Below are 21,135 nucleotides of genomic sequence, written 5' to 3'. Positions count from 1 at the left end.
GCAGTTCCTGGCCTGGGAACAGCAACCTTTGCTTATAGTGAACCTTATTCCTCTTCTGGTACACATAGTTGAAGTCCTTCCCACAAATTTCTTGCCTCTGTCCCCCAACATTAGCCAAAGACTAAACAAGACATATAAAAAACAAAGTACAAACTTTATTTTGTTTCTTTACAAAGGCACAAGCCTCATTTTTTCCACTTTCTTAACAAAATATAATAGCATCTCAATGAACACAAAGACTCAAAACTTGTAAAAAAAAAAGAACAAAAAAAAACCCATATAAAAATATGAAAACAAAGGAACAGCTGTGGCTGGGGGGAACCTATTAAAAGCAACCAGCACAAAAAAGCCCTGGCCAAGATCTCTGTCCAAATGGGCGGGGGGGGGGGGGGAGAGAGACGGGGAGGCACAGAATGCAACGACAGCAACCCCCACGGAGCAGGACCGCTCTTCGCGGACCCAGTCAACCCATGGAACGGATTTAAGTGCTTCCAAGAACGAAACCACCCAGAGGAGAGGCTGGGATCAATGCTCTCTCCCAGGCTCTGAAAAGGCCCCAAGCCTGAACCAGCCCCCCTGAATGGAAGGGCCCCAGGGGTCTCCCTGCACCAAGAGGTGTGCAAGGAGGACCAGTGAGGCAGAGACAAGCCTGAGGCCTACCACCACTAGCCTTCTCCCTGGAGCTTTTAGAAGGCCTCGGTGAGCCCTTCACCCCTCCAAGGGCCAGGAGCAAGGCCGAAGAGGGACAAGGCCCCTGGGAACACCTCTTACGGCCGGAGGTGCCAGAGAAAATCCATCCTTTAAGCCGGGAGTCTGCCCAGCTATGTCCTGGAGGAGCCTGGCCGCTTGCAGCTTGCCAACTCTTCCCCAGCTGCTTCAAGCTGGAGAGCCCGATGTCCAGCTCATCCCCGTCCTAATGCTCTCACTTACAGTATTGGAAGGTCACAAAATAGACCCAAATGTTGTGGTATTTTGTAAAAATTTCAGCACATTTCCTGAAGTCCCCTCGCCCCCACCCTGCTCACCCTCCCGCTGCCAGGCAGAGGTCAGGGCATCCCGGCCTTGCTGTGTCCCATGGAATCGTTGTCCTCCGCCTCCAGGTCAGAGGCCGTATCTGAGTTCGAGGGGTCCAGGCTGGCCCGGGCAGGGGTTACAATGACTGCACCCCGGCGCTGCTCTTCCTCCTCCAGCAGCTGTTTTTCCTGAGTCCCCTCAATGTGCTGGATCGCCTGGGGGAAGACGACACAGTAAATGCCAGTGGGCTCCCTGCCCAGAGACTGATCGACAGCCTTCTGCTGGGCCCTTCCTGCCCTGGGATTGGCTGCCTGCTGCTTGGGGCAAGCCAAGTACCTTTTTTTGGTGGACGTGTCTGGGCCCTGCAGAGGCCAAGAGGACAGCGCCCATTTTTCTACCCAGCTTGGAGGAACCCATCAGGGACAAAATGGTGTGCCAGGACTGGTCAGGAGGCTGCAGATTCTGAACGAGACAGGCAAGGGCCTGGCCCTGAGCTGCCACTGGGGCGGATGCCAGCTTCAAAGGGAATTTCCCTGGAGGGCCTCCTCTCCTCCAAGGGGCTCAAGTGTAGCCAGGCGAAGAGGGGAGATGAAACCAGGGGCGCTGTTCTCAGGGAGCGCAGCAGAACTGCACAGTGAGGCTGGTAGCTACTCGTGGGGGCATCTGCCGGGACCTGTTCCATGGAGGGGCCCACTTCCCAGCCTCTCTGAAGGAGGCCAAGTCCCCCTTTCCTTTCTGCAGGTCAGGAACTGCTGCGTCCTGCTCTCACCTGAACAATTGTGTCCAGGTTCTGCCTGGATGTTGAGATAGTGTTGATCACTGAGGAGGGCCCCATGGTTACCACGGTGACATGGTGTGAAGGCAGAGGTGGTGCAGGCACAATCACCGTTGGGTGCTGGGTGGGTGCTGGGGGGCCATGAGCAGGCAGGAGCTGGTGAGAGGAGAGAAGGACACCTGGCACATCACACCAACTGCACGGAACAGTGGGGCTCCCGTACCAGAAGGCCACCCTGGGCCTGAGGCAGAGACATGGGGAGGCAGCAGCCGGAAGGCCCTCGGACAACTCAGACCCTGTCGTCCCCTGGTGGATCTGAGAGCCCTCTCTTTCCAGCCGTTCTCCTTAACACCTGACCGCAGAAGCCCTGAGCCACACCTGGAGCCCCAAGGATGAAGCCTCCCCTTTCCAGGGCCACAAAAACCTAGAGGTACGTGTGAATGGAGAGGGGGCAGAAGCCTCCATAGATGCTTCTGAACCAACAAGACGGGTGCCGTAGCCACCCTCAGCTCTTCAGTGAGGCGTGCTTTTGGGCATAGCCATCTTAGCTGGGTACCCAAATTTTGTTTTCCTAACCCAAGATAGGCTACCCTCCCCAACGTGTCTGCTGGGGACTGGTCAGTGCTGCAGCTTCCTGTTGTCCATGGCCCAAAAATGGCGCAACCCTGTTTGCAAAAGGCCGGGAGCGAGCACTGCTGCTCATGTGTCCCTGGGTCTGTGGCCTCACCTGTTCCTGCTGCTGGAGCTGCACCTGTTGGGCAATCACCTTCAACTTCTCTGGGTACAAGTGGGCCTCCAAGGAGCGTACCTACCAGCCAGCCAGAGAAAGACTCGGTCACTCTCCACAATAGGCAAGGGAGGCTTTGTGCGCAGAAGGGGCGGCTGCTCGCCCTGGCCCCCGGGGGCGTCTTTTTGCTGGTACATTGCCCAGAAACTCCCCTGTGATCCAGCCTCCAGACCCGCAGGGCACACCTGCTCCTCCAGCATCATCCGGACCGAGCGCTCCTTGTCCAGTTGCTGCCTGAGCTCGATCATCTCCCGGCGCAGGTCCTCAGCCTTCTCGTCCTCCCAGATGTCTGGTGACCCTATGCCTTCGTCCTTGTCCTCTGCTCGCCGCCGCTTTGGGGAGGATCCGCTAAACTCCTGCCAAGAAGGCCCAGATTGAAGGGGGGGGTGCGCAAGGACCACAGGGAGAAGAGCGCTCCTCCCAACCAAGGTCTCCATGGCACCCACCTGGATGAAGCGCTTGAGCTGAGCGTTCTGCTGCAGCAGCCGCGTCTTCTCCTGCTCCAGAGAAAAGATATACTCCGCCGTCTGCTGGAGGATTGCTGCCTGACCAAAGAAGAGACAAGCAGGGAACTCCAGAGGGTGCAGACCTGGCACCCCTCTCCCCCAAGGCAGCCAGCCCCCTTCTTCCCTAATCAACCAGCTTCCCCCAGGGAAACCCCTCCCATGCTGTGCTCTGCTCCCCGAGGCTCTACGTATTGCCATGGCTTTCAGCAGCTGGCTGCACCCCATTGTTCCTCAGGGAGCAGCCCCCATCCCCTTTCTCCCCTGGGTCCTCCCTTTCAGCTGCAGCATTCAACCCGTGGAGGTTCCTCAGCCCACCACCACCCCACCCCCCACGATGCCCCAAGGCCTTTGCTCCCCAATCCTGGTGAGTGGGCCTCCACCCGCCATCAGGGCCTGGCAAGGACTTGCTTGAACCCCTGCCGACCCCACCACTGCGGCTTTGCTGGCGGCCTCCAATCAGTGGGGAGATTTAGCTTCTCACCTTGCTGAGCTTCTCCCCGTCTGTGTGTGGGATGAGAGTTTTCAGGGACTGAAATCCTGCATTGATGCTCTGCATGCGCCTTCGCTCATTGCTGTTGGCGATCTCCCTGCGTATCCGTCGCTCCTGGTCCCTCTGCGTCTCTGGGGTCAGGGGGATGTTGGCCAGGCTGCAGCAGGTGAGCACAGGTTAGAGACGGGACCCTCAAAGCTCCCCAAGCCAGTGGCCAGCCCTAGTGCCCAGCAGTGTGTTCCGGCTAGAGCCGCCTGCCCTACAGCCCCTCTTGGCCACTCCTAACTCCCTCCTTAGGATTCCTTCGTCGTGCAGAGTCCAGCCCCGCAGCTCCACGGCACACCGGTCTGTGGTGCTCAGGAAGGTTCTCTCTGGTAGCTGCTTCAGAGATGCCCTGCAATCCAGGGAGGAGCAGACCCCTCCCTCAGGGAGGCCCACAGGGCAGCTCCATTTCAGGGGGCTTTACGGGTGCTCTTCACTGCTGGCCAAAGGGCGGCTCAAGCCTCGAAATAACCCAGAGGCCCTTTCAGAGAAGTGGGGTGCGCTGGTGCCTGCTGTCAGTTCGTTGTCATCATGGGGCTTTCAAAGAACCTCAACAAATTGCTGTGCTTAAGCATCTTCCAACCCATGTTGTGTCTTTCACCGTTTCCAGGCCACACGTGACCCTCCTGTCAAGCTAAAATGTCTTGCGAGCGGTTACATTTACTGCAGCGCAAGTAAAACAGCATTTCCACACTAAGGAAAGCCAGAGGGGCCCAATTCGCCCCGAACTTCCCCCACAACCACCCAGGCGAGAAGATGGGAGCTGGGGGGCCCCTCGACGCATCAGTGGGCTTTTGCACAACGGAAAAGGAGGCCCGGCTACTTGGCCGTAGTGTTGCCTAGCACGGTGCAGCACCGGGGCACCTACCGCGCGCTTCCGCTGCCTGCGTGGAAGAGCCAGCGGGCACCTCGGGGCCCTCACGGGAAAGGGCCGCCCCGAATGCCGGCGGGGATGGGAGGGGCGGCCTCCGGGCCCCGGCGAGCAGAAGCGGGGAAAAGCCGCTCCCGGGACGGCCCGGAGAGGCGCCCGCGGCCCGCCCGGCCCCGCGCAGCGCCCCACGTGGAGGCCGCCTTCCAGCCCAGCTGGCGGGGGGCGGACACACCGAGGGGGGCCGCGTCGCCGCGCCCGTTCTACCCTCACCGCCCGGCGGGCTGCTGCGCACAAAGAGCGGCACCCCGGCCGGCACGTGCGACGGCGGGCAGCCTTTGTGAGAGTCGGCGGCGGCGCGGCGTGGCCGGCCGAGCCCGGCACTACATGTCCCGGCAGCCCGCGGCGGCAAGGCCCGCCCCTTCGGAGGCTGCACAGTCACGGCCAGGCCCGGCCGCCGCGCTGCCAGTAAACACGCGGCGGGCTGGGAGAGGCCCGGCGGGGCGCGAGGACTGGCGGGGGTCGGGGCGATGCGGGGCCCGTCGCGCCCCGCCGCCCGTCCCCGCTCCCTCCGGGGCCGCCCGGGCCAGAACGTCGCTGCCCGCCGCGCTCCAGCAAAGAGACCCACGTGCTCGGCCGCCGCCATCCCCGTCCCTCCCGCGCTCCGCGGCGGCCCGGCGCCGCAGCCCGGCGCGCGCACCCACCTGCACAGCCCGCCGATCACCTCCTTCTCGGTCTTCCTGAAGTGCTGCAGCGGGGGCACCTTCTGCGCGGGCACCACGAAGTACTCCATGCCCGGCCGGGATCGGGGCCGGCGCGGGGCGGCGGCGGCGGCGGCGAGCGCGAGGGGCGGGCGGGCGGCGGGCGAGCACGCGTCCGCCGGTCCCGCGGTGCGTCTCCGGCTCTGGCCCTGCGCGTGTCTGCTCAAGGCGGGAAACAGCTGGGCGAGCGCAGCGCTGCCTCCCTCCCTCCCGCCCGCCCGCCTCCCTCCCTCCCTCCCTCCGCCGGCGCCGCCTCCGCCAGCCACCGGCCCATGTAAACAAAGGGCGATTCGCCGCGGCTGCCGCGCCGCCCTCCCGCCTGCCGCCCGGAGCAGCAGTGCCGGCCGGCATACCCGCCGAGGGAAGACCCAGCCCGAGCGCTGCGCTGACCGGCGCTCGGAACTCGCAGCGGGCGGTCCGGGGCTCTTGGCGGCCTGGAAGGGGCGAGGAACGGCCCCTTCCCAGGTGGGAGCCTGCGAGGGGGGTGAAGGGACTGAGCCCCTGCGGCCTTCCTAAGGGCCATCTGTTCCGGAGGGGAGGAGGAAGAGCCCGGCCTCTTCCCGCCAGAATGGGCTAGCGGCCTTGCTCCCCAGAGCAGCTGCCAGAGCAGGCATCTCCAGGAGGAACCGGCGAGAAATGCGGGTGGGCGGTTAGGGGGGATACTTTGGTGGTCCCCGACTGACTTGGGGGCTGCCTGGTTCAGCACCTAAGGCTGTGGCACAGGTGAGGCCGGGGCTTGCAGAGCCAGCCCAGGTGCCCCAGTGGAAGCCTTACTTTGGCCAAGTAGGGATGCTGGGATAGCCCCACACAGCTGACTGGAGGTGGGCCAGAGGTCTGCCTTGACTGGAGCTTGCAATAGGGGACATTTTATTCAAACAACGGTTTAAGGAGGTGGGCCAAGGCAAGCCCCACCGATGGGATTGTGCCGGGCAAATCAAACCCTGGAGTAGCATCCAAGCACTGCCCAAGGCCAGCCACTCGAGGCAAGGGCTGGAGAAGCCTGGCTACACTCTACCTGCTTGCTGGTGGCTGGCCCTTGATGCATCGAGCAATGCCTGTCCTGGGGCCACCCTTCTTGCTGAGGGATTACCTGGGCCTCTTCAGCCTGGCGGTCTTGTGCTCTGGCCACAACACAGTGGATGGAGCTGGCCACAGGGGTCCAACTTGACTGCGGCTGCTATGGAATGCTCACCGCTCAGCCTTTCACTGTCACCTCCCCACCCACCCCCGTGAAGAAGTGACCAAAAACACCTTCTGGCCAGACTCACAAAACACAGCCAAGGTGAATTAAGCTTCCTTCTAGCTTGTATGACCTAGCACCTTAATTAACATTTACACGACCAGCTAACCAATGCAAACTATGTCACTGCTGTGGGAAGACACAGTCCACCAACTCCCACCATTCTGACTGGTTTTTATGCCGTATACTTTGTCCAATTGGTGAATGTGAAGCAAAGCCCAAGTGTCACCATTATGGCCAGGTGCAGTTTTAGGCTTAGTGCTGACCTGGGGGAGGACATCCGGCCCATGGAGGCAGAAGAGCGTGGTCTTGGTCATTTGAAAAGCTGATGGGGGAACTGGCTCTGGCCAGCACTGGTGCCTCTTCCTTCCTGAAGTGCTCATCCAGGGAAGATACAGCAAGGAAAGGAAGGCTGGGCTATGGGTCTGAATGGGAGATGAACCTGCATCTGGAGTACTCTTGGATTCAGTCTGAGCCCGTGGGAAACAGCAACAGCATTGGATCTAGCCAGGGCAACACATGCTCAAGTGACCGGGTTAGTCCCGGCGGCAGAGTCTGAACGTTAGCTGTAGTCGAGACAGTTGCAGCAGTGGTGATCACACACTGCTAGCCAAGACCAAAGAACACATGGATAGCATGCTGAGAATCGGCCCCAGCCTGCAAGAGAGGTTGGAGGGTCAAGAAGTCAAAGGGCCGCTCCTTCCACACCTTTGAACTGAACTGATCCAGCTTGACTGAAATTCCCATTTTGCACGTTTGCAGTTCCCAAGAGTGAAGATCAATGAGCGTGGTTTTCCTTTTGACATCTCTTCCTCTTTGCCTCATAGGAAGGGATGTCAGAACAAGACAAACAGTGCCCCAATCCTGCCAAGGGGCTTACTGGTAGCTGAGCTGAGCGCATCCCTGGCCTGGCAATCATCAACATGAGATGCAGCTCCTATTTACCTCACCATCTTCCCCCAGTCTACAGCATGACCGCAATTTTTCTTAGAGTCGATCTCTTTTCTGAAAGCATGTCTCAGTCTCTTTGCCAGGACCTCGCTTTGCTTCCTTTCCAAACCGGAGTAAAAGAGTAGGCCAAAGACGCTCTGAATGCAACAAAGGGGGTCAGGCGGGCCCACAACTAAGGGTACCAAAGCCAGGGACTGGCTGGGGTGGCCAGCGGTCCCAGAGCCGTGTCTATCATCAGCAGGGCACCCTCTCTTCTCTGCTGGCTGACAGATTACGGAGGGCCACACTCTGAGGCTAAGATGCTCCTGGGACAAGCAAAGAAGGCGCCCTTATGAAAGAGGCAGACTGGGGATGGATGATCCCCCATCCTGCACAAGGTATCTGGGCCCCAACTTGATTCTCCGATCCCAATATGGATTTGGAGGCAGACTCTTCTCTGGGGCGCATCACCCACCCTCTGACCCAGAGCACTTGGGTTCCCTGCAGTGAGGAGCAGTAGAAAGCTTGTCTTTGTTAGAGGCAGAATGTCCCAGAATGCCCCAGAGTTGGAGGAGTAAAGCACTTGGGGAAATGCTCAGTGCCCCCTCACCATCCAAGTGCTGTTGCTGAGGAAGGTCTGCACCATAGCCAGAGGCACTCCCCCTTGTGGCTAAGAGAATACAGCACAGCCATCTAGTTTCAGAGTTTATTTGCTTTCTCCCATTTTAAATTGACCCGGATCCAAAGTTCTCTATGACACAGAAATCACAAACATAAAATACAAGGTGCCAGGAAGACAGAGCAGAAAAAAACCAGTTGGAATCATCACAGCCACATAAGAACAATTCCAGCAACAAAAGGAAAAAGTGCAAAGGATTCAATTCTCTTCCTGAATTATTTGAGTGAGTAAGCCTTCCTCTTGGAGGTGCTGAAAAAGCTGGAGTCCTGTCCCTACCCTTCTGGCACAGCTCAGCTGGGAAACGGGTCTTAAGAGCAACTGCCACCTTTCAGCCTTCCAAACAGCTGTTTGATCTAGGCTGATGGCAAAGCACCAGGCGTTGTTACCAGCATACCCCTGACCACCATCAATTTCCCCCCTCTTGCTTGGAATTAACAGCTTGGGCTGGACAAAGACGGACCCAGACATAAGCACTGAAATAATTTAAATGGGAGGCCACCAATTCCAACCCAGTTTCAGATTAATCAATTTCAGCTCTCCCCCACACACAGCCTGAAACATGACTCAATTGTTAGGGAAGGTGCAGGAGGCCCCATCTGGGATGCTTTCCCCAAGCAGTGGCCTCTAGCTGTGTTGACTGCATCAGGCCCCAAAGGTAGCCCAAGCATGGTAATCAGGTGACTTTGTCCCCCCTGCTAGAACCTACTTCGCCAAGTTGTTGTGAAGATCAGCTAGAAGAATCTTGCACCAGATTCTAAAGCTCTGTGGCAAAACAGCTGTGCGTTGAAACAGAAATGGCAGGTGACAAGTGCATCGGGTGCTGCTTATTAGGTTGCAGTACTGAGGGTGAGTGCCAGAGTCTGGAAAAGAAACCTACTGAAGAAGCCCTGTTCCTGGGTAGCCACCCAGTCTGCAGTGCTGGGGTCAGGCTTAGCAGTCCTCTGGTGGCAGGAGGGGTACATGACTCACCGTGAAGCCCCCAGCAGATGCTCCAAAATGGGGAGGGTACCACAATGACGCTTCCAAGGAACTTCCGGGCCTCCAGTTCCACATAGGTGCCTATTCTCCCAGGGGCACCAGGGGGAAGTGCTGTGGTGTGGCATTTGGGGAACTTCTCCATCTGGGCTACAGAGCAGCCTTAGTCCTTGGGACTGCTGCCAGGCCAGGCCTCTCCCTGCAAACCCAGCAGGCAATGGTGGCCAGCAGAGTACTAGCGGCCAGCTGGCATCTGCTCCTTTGGCCAGGAAAGACGGTGCTCACAGCATCACGAGAGGTGCGGATTGGTGGCCCGGGCTGAGAAGCAAAGGGATGGGCAGGAGGTCTGGCTGGGCGGAGATCTGATCACCTTCTGCTCTCCCAAGGCTGGGCTGCCAGGGGCCCCGAGGGGCCCGACGGAAGGAAAGCAAAGGGAGAAAATGGCTTTTGCTGAGCCGCATCTGGACGTCTTTTCCGGACGAGGCCGCTTAGTGACCGGGAACCTGGGGATGCTTAGCCCAGACGCCAGCCAGCCACTGCCCGCCTTGCGAGCCCAAGGCCGTAGGAAAAAGGGTGTCAAAGCCGGCCTGCCGCAAAGAAACTCGGGGAACTCCCTGCCGGCGTCGCGGCATCCCAAGCCCGGAGCGAACGGCCGCCTCGACTATTCTGCTGCCCGGCAGAGCCGCCACGAAGAGCCTCCGCCCTGGCCGGCAAGGGCGTCCCGCTCCGCTCGGCCAGAAACCAAAAGATCCGCCCGCCCACCGCGCTCCGCCTCCACCTCCGGCTCCTTCCGCTCTGCCGTCTGCGCCAGGGGAGCCGCCGTCGGTCGGGGCTGGCCCGGCGTTGCTGGCCGGAGGGCCCTCAAGTCGGCCGGCCGGTTAGGGGGCGGGCGGGCAGCAGGGTCCTTTTGGCGGGCCGTCGGGGCCCACCGCCAGGCGCAGGCGGGTGCGACGAGGAACCCCCCGGGACGGACGGCCTGAGGCCGCGAGTCATGGGAGCAAATCTCAGAGGGACCCGGCCGTCGACCTTTTCCTTCCGCGGCCTGCCCGGCCGCCCACCCAGAGAAGGCGAGCACGACTGCTCCCTGGAAGCCGGCTAGGAGAGTGGCGAGCGCGACGGCTGCTCGGGCCGGCGGCCTACTGGCCGTGTGATCCTCGCCTATCCCGGCGCTTCCTCACGGCGGAAGAGGCAGGCTGGCGCGCTGCCCCCCTCCGCCCCCTGATACGGAAAGGCGAGCCTTCTTCGGTAGAGCCGCAGCCGGAGGTCGGCGATCAGGACAAGAGGAAGGGGCCCCTTGCCCTCCCCGCCTCCGCCTCCCGCCCCTCCTCTCCAGCAGGCGCCGCCTCCATCCGCACGGGAGTCGCCCCCCGCGTCCCAGAGCCGGGGGAGGGGAGCCGGAGAGACCCTCCCCTTCGCCTCCTCCACCGCCGCCCTCGCTCCCTGGCGCGGCATCTTCTCCGCCCGCCCTCCCTGCCGAGGCGCAGATGTGGCGCTGCGGCCGTGCGCCCCATCGGTGCCGGTGGGGGTGGCCGAGGCGGAGCGGCGAGGCGCCCCCCGGAGGTCTCTCCCACAGGTGAAAGCCTGTCAGGACCCTCAAAGAGGGCAGCCCCAGCGCCGCTCCCGAGCCTCTCCGCCCGGTCGCCTAGCCACCGGGGGCGCGCACAAAGCCGAGCCGAGACGCCTCCCTCCCTTCCGCCGTCGGCCAGCGCCAAGGTAAGGCTACGGGGGCGCAGGCGGTCGGTCGGTCGGTCAGGGAGGGAGGTGGCGCCTTTGGAGACCGGGGGGGGGGAATGGATCGGACCCAGATGGGGGAAGTCGTCGCGACGGCAAAACATGCCTGCCCTTTGCTGGAAGCCATTATCCCTCCGGCCGCTGCCCGGCGTCCCTTCTCTGGCTTGCTTGCTTTCCGCAATGGGAACCTCAGCGCCCGGGTTGAGCGCACGACGCCCCCGCCCCGTGCCTTGTCTGGGGGTTTCGAACCCGGGCCTATTCGTGGGAGGGCAGGGGAGGCTACCCGGACCAGGAGAGGAGGGCTGCGGCCCCCTGCCGGGCTTGAAATGACCCTTCCAGGCCAGCCTAAGGGGGAAGAAGGGAGGACAAAGCGCAGGGCCGGGGCTCCCTCAGCCGGCACGGGAACCGGGGCACCCTGGGGTAGCCCTTCGAAGATCCCGTGGGACCGGCAGCGGGGATCCCCTTCCTGCTCTGCTCCAGCCGGCCCCACATCTTCCAGCTGAAAGGGGTTTCCAGGGCACAACCCATTGGGGTATGGCACTTCTGGCCCAGCGGGAAGGATCAAGGCCTGCAACCCGATGCAGTCTGTCAGAGTGGGGGGTCTGAACAAGACGGGTGGATCTGTGGTTTGTTGGGGAGCCAGGAAGAGCAGGAATGTCCTTGCAAGACCTCCCTGCTGACAGCCACCCAAGCCTGCTGTAGCAGCAGAGTCCCAGCAGAGAGCAGGGAAACCTGGATGTGGCCACTGCACTCTGCTCCCTCCCTAAAAAAAACCCTTTGGGAATGGCGAGGAGCTGTAGCCCAGAAGGGAAGGCGCCAGGGACAGCCATTGCCCGCACTGGACACAGGGGGCACTCTGGCTAGAAGGCCAGGCGATTTCCCCAGAGTGGGAGGTGGGTTTGACCTTGCCTCCCCTTCCCCTTCCAGTCAATGCCCTTCCCAGCTTCACCTGAGCAGGGGGCTGTAGGGATGACCCCCCCCAGGAGCCCTCACCCTTCCCGGCCTGATTGGATGTCTTCCATAACACTGGCATTTTCTGCCCCCCCTCCCCTTCTGGGGAAAATTCTGTGCACCGAGACCTGTGCTTTTGAGGGGGCGGGGAAACTGCCCCGTCTGTCCCTGTGGCTCACCAGCCCTTCAGCCTGGCCATCCTCCCTTTCCTTCCCCACTCAGCCAGGGCTGACCTCTTGCCCACTGTCTGCGGTTGAATGGGCCCTGCAGCCAGGAGTGCCAGCTTGGGGGGACAGGAGACTTGGGTGGCAGGAGGGGAAACAGGGATGCCCTCGGGGGAACCAGTCTGGCTGAGATATGGGCAGGGCAACCTAGGGGCTCTGAGAAACCCCCTTTCTCATCATGTTGGAGACCCTCAGGACTTGATTGACTCCCCAGCCCTTGATCATCTTCCTGCCATTGGAGGGCCCCCTTGCTTTTGAGTCTGGGGGCTCTGGGTGATTCTCAGGATCTGACTCTCAGCCGCATTTCTCTAAAGCTATTTGAGGGCCTAGCCGTGAACATACTTGGGCACTGGTCAGTGCAGGATCACCCTTCTTCCCTCTTCCAAAGAGGCTGCAGGTCCATGTGTCCAGCTGCCTCTGATTTCCAGAAGGGGCATGAGGGAGACTAAGCAAAGTCCTCCCAGGGCTGCCCCTCACTCAACGACCTGGGGCATGCTGGTTTCCTTCCCGCTTTCCTCCTGCCCCGCCCCCATTTTGGCTGAATTTGCATTACAGCAGATCTCTTGGGGCCTGGCAGCTACCCAGGTGAAGTGGTCACTCAGGGTGCCATCGGTTGTCTTGCATCCAAGGAGGCAGGGCTGTGCTTGGGTGGACAGAGGGGGGTGAGGGCAGACGTCGTGGCCTGCAGAACATTTGGAGGTGAGATAGGTAGGAAAGGAATTGCTCTCGCTGGAAGTGGGGGGAGGCGAGTTGGTCACTGAACAGAGGGCGTACTGCCAACTGAATGGATCCCTATCCCCCCCCCCAGGCACTGTCCATAGCTGCTTTCTGGAGTTCTTGACAGCATAGTCACCACGAATCCCACCTGTGCCTTCCCCAAGTATGGTGCTCTCCCAAGCCCCTCCACCCTGGAGCAGGCTTCAGCCAGCTCTGTGTGGTGAACTTGGGCCTCTGCACATCTGAGAAGATGGGGCTGTGCTGGTCAGATGGGGAGGAGCCTGGAAGGTGCCCAGATCACAGCTAGGATTACGCTTTGCCCAGAGCAGGCAGAGCCCCAGTCAAGGAGCGCCTGGAGCTGAGGGGGAGGAAAGCCACTCCCAGGCGGGCCAGCTGGACAGAGCCTCCTTTGACTTCCTGCCAGTGGGTGGGGGCACGTTTGGAGGGACCTCCAGACACTCCCAGTGCCCCCCCTCCCCACATCCCTGCTAGATGGGCTTTGGGTATTTAATTCAACTAATAAGTGCTGTGGGTTCATGCTGATTTTGTTTTACCATGAGTGCTGTTTTAGTCCTATTTCATGGAGGGGAAGAACAAGTAACAGGTAATGTTGCTGGTATTTTATTATAGGTGCCTTGCACTCTGGCTGGAAAAATAAGATAAATATCATGAATAAATAAAAAGGAATACACCCTGGTGTACATATTTACTCCAAAGGTTTAATGAGCTGTAATCCATTGAGCTGTGAGGTTATTGGTGGTCCCATTCCACTCCCCTGACATGTATTCTGAGAGGTTGGAGTAGAAAAAGGCAGATCCATCTCTTTACCTGAAGTTGAGGACTAATGGCTTGTGATTCAGTTAAACTGTGTGGCTGCTTCTCTATATGGTTCTGAGCCTGGAGCCCCTCAGCAAAGAGATGAAGTGGGGAATTTGGCTGGGGACTCCCCCACCCTGGCTGACGGTCTGGCTGCTGGAAGCCAGGCAGAGGCACCAGCTGCTGATTTTAAACTGCCTTCCTCACCAGAGAGGTGGCTGTATAGGTGGTCTCCTTCAGGCTGGTGTGGTCTGTGTCAGGCAACAGCTCTTCACCTGCCAGTGGTGCAGTCCTGAACAATGAGAGTGCTTGGAAGAACCCTCCGGGATGCCAGTCCTGGAGAGGACCTGGCGGCTGGAAGAAGGGCACCCGAGAGCTGCCTCTGTGTTCTTGGCCGCTTCCTGACCACATCCAGTCCTTGCCTGGCTGTCGTTGATATGAGTCAGTACAGGAGGGAAGTGGTGAGGTGGGTCTGCCAGGGATGAAGGAGCAGGGAGCTGCGCCCAGGCATGGAGTGGGTGGGGGCAGCTCTGGCCTGAATGCCCAGCCATCCGGCCTCCCCCTGAAGCGTCCAAGTCTTAAGAAAACAGCAGGGGAGGGTCTTGCCAGGAGGACAGCTTCTGTTCGCCTGCCAGGCCGGGCTTGGACGCTCCTTCTTGTTCTGTCAGCCGACACTGGAGGGACGTTAGGTGCCTCTGCACATCTGTGGAGGGAGGCCTGCCGGCCCCTCCTGCAAGTGGCTCCTTCGGTTGACTTCCTCTGGATTCTGGGAAGGCTTGTTCCCAGGAATGTTCTGCTCTGGGGCCAGTTTGGTTTGGCAGCTACTGCTGCCTCGCAGGGCGGGGGAGCTGCTTCCCATCCAGTGTCCCACCCAGCCCAGCTCCTGGGAGCAGCTCAGGAATCCAGCGAGAGGCCACTGGAATATGGGGGGGGGGGGGACGGGGGACGGCCAGACTCTGTGGAGGCAGAGAGCTGCTCTGCACAGCAGGGGCAGCAGCTCCTCCCTTGGCACTCCAGGCTCACTCCCTGGGAAACAGTGCCTCCCCAGACTGTCTATGTCCTGGGCTGTTGCCACCGAAGCATCCTGGAGCCCTGATCCAAATGCTTGCTCTGTGAACCTGGCCTTCTGAGGGAGGGACGGAAGGCCCCTGTCCACGTGCTTGGCTTCTGGTGCCCGCCAGGACTCGGTTGAAGCTGGCCAGAGGCTCTTCTGCCAGGAGGCCCCTGGCACTGGAGAACGAGAGGCCTCTGGGGCAGGCTGGACTCTGCTTGGACATTCCTCCTGGAATAGGGGAAAGGCTGGGCAAAGGGGGCTCTCCATGTGGGAGAGGGAATGGCGTAGGGTGGGCACCCGAACAGGCAGAGCAGCAGTGCCAGGGAGGTGGGCAAGGGCTCCCCTGAACTACGCCTGCCCTGTTGTGGCCTGCATCTTGATCCGGATGCGGTGCAATCTTTCCCAGTGGCGTCCTTATGTGTACAGCCTTTGTCTCTCCTCTGGGCGCACTCAGTCGTGGGCCCCGATGGCTGAACTGTAGAGCAGGTAGGCCCGCCAGCCCCCTTTGCGCCAGGTGCAGGGTGCGCTGTGTCAGGGTAGGGGCTGGGTTAAGCCAGGGCTTCCTCCAGGAGAGGCCCACAGTGGGGCCTGACACCTGCATTCTCCCCTCCAGCTGCTCTGCGCCCAGCCAGGCTGCACCTCCTTTCTCACCGCCCTCCCCCCTTCACCCAGTCACAGGAAGAGGAGTGGAGCTCGGTGCCAGAAGCGCCCCCCCCCCGCAATTGGGCCTCAGCCTGGCCCAGAGTGCAGAGCGTGTGGCTGGGGTGGGGGGTTGCAAAGATCTTTGCCCCTCTCTCAAATGCGTGTTTTGTGATTCCCCCTCCCCCGCCTCTGCATTGCAGACTCGGCGCTGGCCTCGCCGAGGTGCTTTTCCCTCTGGCTGCCCGCCTCCCCCCCCTTCCAGGGAGGGGCCTGCGCATTCCAGCATGTCTGAGCCGCAGCCCGGCCGGGCCCAGCGCCAAGGCCGGCGGGGAGGGCGAGCAGGAGCCGGCCTGCGCCATCCGGGTCGGGTGAGTTCGCAGGTGCCGCCCAGAACCGGGCGGGGGGCGCCGCATACCAGGCCCACGGAGAGCGCGGCGGGCGGCCCTCGCTGCCGCCCGGCGCCTTTGCCGGAGGAGGGAAGCGCCCGCCGCCCCTTCCTGCGCCCGGCCTGCCTTCGGATGAGGATGCGGCAGACGGGGCGGGCGCTCCTGGCGGCTGGGGGCGCTGGGGCGGGGGCGGCCGGAGGAAACGCAACAGCCGGGGCCTCGGGCGGAACCGCCTCCAAGGAGCACCCACGAGTCAGGCCGGCGGCAGCCGAGCAACGGCTGCGCCCTCTGAGCATGGGCAGAGTGTCAGAAGCGGCGCTTCTGGAGTGCGGAGGCCGCCGGTCCTTGGCACGCTCATCAAGGCCGGCCTGGAAAGGGGGAGACACGTGTCAGCAGCCGGCCCGCCTGGCTCGCCGGGAGGGCGTGGATGATGCGCCGTGTTGAACCCCGGAGCAGTCCAGGCGCCACTTCAGCCAACCGAGCTGTGGGGAGGGGGCCGCATCGGACGGGGAGGGGCGGCTGGGCACGGGCGGCAACCACGGCCCTCGAGAGCCCAGCAGCCTTTTGCCCTTCTGCCCAAATGCCAAAGAGCCACGCTCCCCCTCCCCCGAGAAGCCCGCCCCTCCCCATGAAGTGGGCGCTCCGATTTCTCACAGGGCCCTTTGAAAGCAACTTTAGCAAGTCTCGGGGCTCCTTCCCAATTCCCAAAGTGTCGCGTTCTGCCCGGCTGCCTCCTGGCTGCTTTCTGCCCTTTCCCCAGGAAGCGCCCCTCTCCCCTCCCTTTATAGCTCCACAGCCTGCAGGCAAGAACAAGGAGCAGCTGTTTGTAATTGGAAGGTCTTCCTGTGGGGGAGGGGGTGTTGGCACCCACAAAGTGAAAGTCTGATGCGAGGGAGGGTAGGTTGACTTTTGCAACTGCTCCCCCCCCTTGGGCCCCAAATATTTTGGGGGACATTGATTAGTGAAGCAGGAGGAGGGCAAGGAGCAACCAGCTGGATTTTCCCACCTGCTTGACTGCTGGCCCCCTCGGACCCTTCCCTGCAGAGAGGAGGCAGCTGCCCAAGTCAGCCTCCTCCTGCACCCCAGAAGTAATAAACATTGGGGGGGGGGAGCCTCATGCTGGGTTCTCCATAGAGCAGCTTTGGGGCAGGTAGACCCAGAGGATCTGTTGGGGAATATCAGGAGCAAATGGGGCATCCCTGCCTTTCCAAATCTCATGCAGGGTGACAGAAGACCCCCCTGAGTCCACCCCAGCTGACCAGAGCAGTCTGCTCCCTCGCTGCTGGCCCCCCATGCATTCCTTGGACGAGCCCCTGGACCTCAAGCTGAGTGTCTCCAGACTCCCGGCTGTGCGAGAGAAGCGTAACTGGGCCCTGGGCAGCACCAAGGGCCGAGCTCTGAGCCAGATCTCGGAGGACGAGGGCTACCTGGCAGCGGGCCCTGGCTCCCCTCCAGAGGGTGAGTAGTAGGCAGGGAAGGGGGGGCCTGGGCTGCTCCCTTGCCGGTGGGAAAGGGGTGCACCACTTGCTGATCCATCTTCTGCCCCCCCCAGGCCTCCAGGAGCACCCCCAATGCCAAGACAAGAGAGACCATCGGTTCTCCTCGCCTCCTACCGTTGACCTGAGCCTGTCCCCTTCTCCACCCCCCAGTGGCAACACATCTGCCTCCCCAGACAGGCAGAGCAGCGGGGGGTTGGTGAACTGCGCCAGCTTGCGTGTAAGTGTCGGGATGGGTGCAGCAGGGCATGCCAACTCTGCCACACCTCCCAAGGGGGGCTCACAAAGCCCACCTATGTGCCAGAGCTTTCCTAAATCTCCCTGGCATGTTCCCTCAAGGCTATGCAGCCTCCCCACTGACAGGCTCTGGGCCATGGAGGTTCCTGCCTCCCCTCCCCTGGTGGCTTTCGAGGGGGTGTTGCCGCTGGCGATGGCTTCCTTTTCTTCAGCTGACACTCCTGAGCAAGACGGGGAGCGGGGGGGCAAGCAGAGGGACTCCTCCTGCCCTGGCCACACCCAGCAGCTTTTCCAGCTCTTCAGAGAGCTCTGTTGCCAAGTAGCCTGGGAAGGGGCCTCTGCCCTTGGCAGAACAGAAACATTCACTAACTGTGGGGGGATGGGCTGCCAGCCAACTGCCCTGCCTGGCCCTTCCAGGACCTGCAGTCCCTGCGCTACCTGGAGAGTCTCCGCAGCTCCTTCCAGTTCTTCCTGCCTCTGAACTCAGGAGGGTCCCTGCATCTGCCTGCCTCCACTTTCCTGGCACCGCCCAAGGAGAAGCGGCTTGCTCTGGAGACAGCTGTGCAGAAGCAGCTGGTGTGCCACTGGTCCAAGGTGAGCAGTCGGCCCTTTCAGAAACGGCTCTGCCAAGCCGGGGTGTCTGTGCTCTTCTCCAGTGACCCCAGGCCTCGCTCTCCCCTCACCCCACAGTGCAACCAGCTGTTTGAGCTCCTGCAAGACCTCGTGGACCACGTCAACGACTTCCACGTGAAGCCAGAGAAGGATGCTGGCTATCGTTGCCACTGGGAGGGTTGTGCCCGCCACGGCCGGGGCTTCAACGCCAGGTAATCGTTTCCTTGCTTTTGGGAAGGTGTGGGGCCTGCCTTGGCCAGGCAGCCTTGGGATGGCACCACGGCTCAGCCATCCCAATGCTCCAATGGGCACGAAATGTCTGGGGAAGGCTGCTCTGGTCACACTTCCACATGGCCATTTTGTTGGCCCCCCCCCGGCCTGTCAGCTGACTCACTACAGCCCTGGCAGGAAGCCCGGCCTCGATCTTTGGAGGCAGGCACTCCCAGCTGTTGAAGTGCTGGGACAGTGGAAAGGAGCCAACCCCCCCACTGTGAGCGGCTTCTGCTCTGCAGGTACAAGATGCTGATCCACATCCGCACACACACCAACGAGAAGCCCCATCGCTGCCCCACCTGCAACAAGAGCTTCTCAAGGCTAGAAAACCTGAAGATCCACAACCGCTCCCACACAGGTGAGTCCGACTGGGTTCCAGTCCCCACCCCCCCAGTAAGCACGACTTCCCTCCAGACCGGCCTAACCCTCTGGATGCGCCCTCCCACAAGTGCCGGGATCCAATCAGCCCCAGATGGGTCTTGCAGAGGGCAGTGGGATGGATGGCCTGGGGGTCAGGGCCCTCCCAAAGCCCCCCACCCCATGTGGGAGAGGGAGGCAAGAGCCCTCCTCCCTGAAGCAGCCCTGCTTCCCTCTCTTCCCTGCAGGGGAGAAGCCCTACCTCTGCCCCTACGAAGGCTGCAGCAAGCGCTACTCCAACTCCAGCGACCGCTTCAAGCACACCCGCACCCACTACGTGGACAAGCCCTACCACTGCAAGATGCCCGGCTGCCACAAGCGCTATACAGACCCCAGCTCCCTCCGTAAGCACATCAAGGCCCATGGGCACTTCATCACCCGCGAGCAGCAGGAGCTGCTGAAGCTGCAGCCCCCCACCAAGGCCCCCCCACTCATGGCCAACGGACCATACCTCGGCGGGGCACAGATCATTGTGCCTACCCCGGCTGCCCTCTTTGGGAGTCACAGCCTGCCCCTCCCTCTCTCCCAGGCCCCTCTGGATCTCAGCACCTTAGCCTGTGGTGGGCTGGGCACGGCCGCCATCGCAGGCCTGCCCAGCCCCACGCTTGCCCCTTTGAACTTGGCCAAGAACCCCCTGCTGGCCTCCCCTTTCTCAGTGGGCAGCCTGGGGCTGCCAGTGGTGTCGTTGCTGGCTGGCACCTCTGCCAAGGCAGCTGTTGAGCGAGGGCAGGAGAACAGGGCCCGGCCCTTCAAAGGCGACATTGGTGGCAGCAGCCGATGCAAGGAGACCAGTGAGAGAGTGAAACTGGCCAGGCTGCGGACAACCACCGACAGCCTCTCTCTGCTCCCCGGGGGCGTCCTGGACCTGTCCACTGGCATGAACTCAGGGGCAACCGCTGAAACTCTGCCACCAGGTTGGATGGTAATCCCAGCTGGCTCCGTTTTGCTGAAGGAAGCTGTGGTGAGCTAAGTAGGGAAGAGCAAGGAGGACGACTGGAAGGGGACCTGGCATTCAATCCGAGTAAGCAATGCATGTGAGCAAAGCAATAAGAAGCTTCCCAGGGCAGCAGCCAGGAATTCCACCCTCCCCTCTCCCTCTTCTGCCAAATGCAAGGCAGGGCCAACCCAGGAGCACCAATGCAGGAATCACCGCTGGTTGGTCAATCCCCAGCGAGACCTTCTCAACCCAGCCCCCCTTTTCCCAGCCCTGCTCTAGCCCAAGAAACACGGGGGGAGCCCACGTGAAGAATCCTCTGCCCAAAGCTGCCACCACTTCTTTTGGCTCCTTTGCTGGCACTCCTCTCTGCCTTTGGGGCACGTCCCGTCCCCCATTTTTTCTCTGGAGCCCAGGAGTGCCACCCTGTGGCTCAGAGGCCTTTTCCTCCCCCCTCTGGCTGCTGTTCAGAAGCTAATCCTGGAGGAGCTGTTATCAGCTGCCTCCCTCCACTCCAGCCCAGGGCTTCTGCCTGGTTCAAACCTCTCTGACAAAGCACACCATGGCGTGTGCTGCTGACGAGACAGTTCCCCGACACGGAGGAATTGAACTGCGCAATTCCCTCCATAAGCAGTTCCTTATATTAAAGCTGTGCAACAGTCTTACGGAGGCAGTGAGGATGGGAAGACGGCAAAGCACCCCTGGATGAAGGTTCCGTCTGTGCTGGGTCCTGGGCTGCTTCTGCCCTGTAAACTTTGCAAAAGCCCCTTTTTTTGGTGGGGGTGGGGGTGGGGATTCCCTCCTTTGCTTTTAGGAAAGCAGAGCACTGGACAAGCTGGCACCTTTTATGCAGATCCAAGATGACCTGCTACACTTTCAGCAGGAAGCCATGAACTTGTCAAACCTGGCCAGGAGATAGCTGAGACCCAGGGATGGGTGGGAAAAACACAGCCCATTTCCCCTACCATAAATGCAGGCCCTGCCACCAGCTGTACCAGCTTCAGGAGCCCAGCAGAGAAGCAGCATTTGCTCTGCACTTCCCCACCGCACCCCACGGCTCCCCTGCAGCAGCCCAGATCACCACTCGACTGCCCTCCTTGTATCGGTGGGTCACTATGTTTCCAACCACCTTTCCTAGACAAGGGCATCTCTGGGTATCCCCCTATATAACCCCCCAAAGGAACCTGCAACTATCCCTCTGCCATCTACATATCATCCTTGTGCAGTCCCTGCAGGCAATTCCTGGCAGACCTTCAGTGGTCCACATAGTGCCAAGGATCCAGAACCACCCTGGCCGGGGAGCTGGACTCCCAAGCACATGCATGCCTGCTCTGGGGCTCCCACTCACAAAGCATCCCACTGGGCAAACTGGCCTCAGAACTGATGCACACAGGCTGCCAGTGTTTTCCTGTTTCTAAGTGCCTTTTGATTGTAGGTTATGTTGGGGGTGATGCCCTCCTCTTGCCTCTGTTATGTTAGTATAGTTTTAAGACAGAAAAAGATAAGCTATAACTTGACCCACCGGTCCTCCAGAAGAGAGGATGATTATGACAAGAACAATAAAGTACACAAAACAGC

At 60.9% G+C, this 21,135-nt stretch overlaps 2 protein-coding genes across 5 annotated transcripts; one reads left to right on the top strand and one right to left on the bottom strand.

Annotated features, from left to right (window-relative positions):
- Nucleotides 1-135: 135 nt before the first annotated feature.
- TFAP4 (transcription factor AP-4) lies at nucleotides 136-10,345 on the bottom strand. Of its 3 annotated transcripts, none has more exons than XM_034441408.3 (7): nucleotides 9,062-10,345; nucleotides 3,564-3,729; nucleotides 3,023-3,121; nucleotides 2,762-2,932; nucleotides 2,517-2,597; nucleotides 1,784-1,945; nucleotides 136-1,229 (listed from the first exon to the last, which is right to left on the bottom strand). In XM_034441408.3, the coding sequence occupies exons 1-7, from the start codon at nucleotides 9,193-9,195 to the stop codon at nucleotides 1,047-1,049; spliced, it is 996 nt and encodes a 331-aa protein (XP_034297299.1). In that variant the 5' UTR covers nucleotides 9,196-10,345; the 3' UTR covers nucleotides 136-1,046. The 3 variants fall into 3 exon arrangements, with proteins under 3 accessions (XP_034297299.1, XP_034297300.1, XP_087734873.1); XM_034441409.3 differs by lacking the exon at nucleotides 9,062-10,345 and adding an exon at nucleotides 5,187-5,429; XM_087878747.1 differs by lacking the exon at nucleotides 9,062-10,345 and adding an exon at nucleotides 4,483-5,073.
- Nucleotides 10,337-21,135, top strand: GLIS2 (GLIS family zinc finger 2). 2 transcript variants are annotated; one of them, XM_087878745.1, is made up of 8 exons: nucleotides 10,337-10,780; nucleotides 15,403-15,570; nucleotides 16,811-17,046; nucleotides 17,141-17,304; nucleotides 17,739-17,915; nucleotides 18,012-18,145; nucleotides 18,446-18,564; nucleotides 18,812-21,135. In XM_087878745.1, the coding sequence occupies exons 3-8, from the start codon at nucleotides 16,881-16,883 to the stop codon at nucleotides 19,591-19,593; spliced, it is 1,542 nt and encodes a 513-aa protein (XP_087734871.1). In that variant the 5' UTR covers nucleotides 10,337-10,780; nucleotides 15,403-15,570; nucleotides 16,811-16,880; the 3' UTR covers nucleotides 19,594-21,135. The 2 variants fall into 2 exon arrangements, with proteins under 2 accessions (XP_087734871.1, XP_034297295.1); XM_034441404.3 differs by lacking the exon at nucleotides 15,403-15,570 and having other exon boundaries at nucleotides 10,355-10,780.

This window comes from Pantherophis guttatus, chromosome 14 (genome assembly GCF_059756535.1).
Source record: "Pantherophis guttatus breed Tessera chromosome 14, ASM5975653v1, whole genome shotgun sequence".
Classification (NCBI taxonomy): domain Eukaryota; kingdom Metazoa; phylum Chordata; class Lepidosauria; order Squamata; family Colubridae; genus Pantherophis; species Pantherophis guttatus.
The sequence above is the reverse complement of the archived record's forward strand: the minus strand, read 5'-3'. Positions and strand labels throughout refer to the sequence as shown.